General features: G+C 55.8%; 1 protein-coding gene across 1 annotated transcript in view; it reads left to right on the top strand.

The window, feature by feature from the left end:
* The window catches only part of LOC119587120 (proteoglycan 4-like), a gene marked incomplete in the record, with an annotated part of 4144 nt that overhangs the window by 1969 nt on the left and 654 nt on the right, over nt 1–1521 (top strand). The window contains 1 exon segment of the mRNA XM_037935872.1: nt 140–1366. Coding sequence (XP_037791800.1) covers nt 140–1366 — 1227 coding nt within the window.

The raw sequence follows: 1521 nt of genomic DNA on the forward strand, positions 1-1521 counted from the left end.
TTCTTAGTCTTCTAATTCGTTTGTTGTGTGTATATACCGTACTGAAATCCTTTTGGAGCAATTCATAAATCCGAAATAAAAAGGATTTCAGTGCTTGGAAATAGTATAAGCATAATGCTAAACCAGATTTTCCCTCCAGATCCTCCTTGTAGCCCTGGTGGCTACCTCGGCAACATGGGCTCACCCACAGCGCCAGCGTCAGTCTCCGCTCTCGATGGGCATGCGCTTCTTGGGCAACCTTCGCGATGGCGTCACCAAGACCTTCCAGGGAATCTTCGGCGGCGGAAATACCCGGCAGACTAAGGAACAACTCCAGGGCCGTCCCTTCCAGCAGCAGCTCGTGCCACGACCCCCGTCCGGCCCCGTGCAGCCCCACGGCGCCCATGAGGCCGTCCTTCACTCGAGCTCCCACACCACGGCTCCCCCGTCCTCATTCTTCACCGTTTTGCACGAGGCCCCAGAAGCCTCAACCGCGTTCCCAGACATCAAGGGCTTCACGGACGAAAGTTTTAAGCCCAGCACCTTCTTCAATGGCCACACTCCCTTCCAAGGCACGGTCGAGGAGGAAGAACTCCCCCTTGTTGTTAACGAGGTAGCGGTAAGTCGGCCAGAGACTAACATTTTTGCACGACCCCCGTCTTTCCTGGTTACCCACGACCCACAGGCTGACAAGCATATCCCTCCTTCCCACAACTCGCAGACTTCCACTTTCTCCTCTTTCGGAAAGGCCCCCCTTGACACCCCGATCCCTTTCGGTAATTCAGCAACTTTCAGCCTAGGAAAGCTCAGGGATAGTTCCTCAGATTCCCCATTTCCCTTCCGTGATGCTGAGGAGGACAAGGATGCTCTGAGACCTTCCTCTCTTACATCCGGCCAGGGACCAAGACCCACTCCTTTCGTCCAGCGTCTGAAGCCCAGCGTAGGTTCTCCCGCCCGCGTTGAGCCCACCTCACGCCCATTCGTTCACCGCCCACACCCAACTACCCGTCAGTTCATCCAGCAAACACGGCCTACATCACGCCCACACTCCTCCCTGAAGCCGAAGCCCTCCAGCACGTTCTTCAAGGCAAGTAGCCCATTCAAGCCTTCGGACGAAATCACGAAGGCTCCCAAGCAATCCTTCACCTCTTCGGATCCCGCCGTGCCCTCCACAGCGCCCATCAGGCCCCAAGCCCCCTCCCCCTCCCCTACGCTCTTCCGCCACACGCCCTCCGATGTGACTCACCACGCCCCTCCCGCCCGCGAGGTGAGGCCTCAGCGGGAGGCCTTCAAGAAGCCGGTGCGACCCGCCAAGGTCGGCGGCGGCCACATCAACACCGGCACGAAGATGACTGTCGTCAGTACCCTGAACGAAGATGGCACGCAGGTAGATTGGTCGAAACGAATTTAAAATATTTTTGAGCTGAATATAACATACTTGTGATGCAAACTTTAAATATTACAGGACTCTTATCTTGTCGACACCTTTTGGGCATGCCTCTAAGTGGTTAAACAATTTCTCAGGCCACACAAGTCAAGGGC

This window comes from Penaeus monodon, chromosome 22 (assembly GCF_015228065.2).
Source record: "Penaeus monodon isolate SGIC_2016 chromosome 22, NSTDA_Pmon_1, whole genome shotgun sequence".
NCBI lineage: Eukaryota > Metazoa > Arthropoda > Malacostraca > Decapoda > Penaeidae > Penaeus > Penaeus monodon.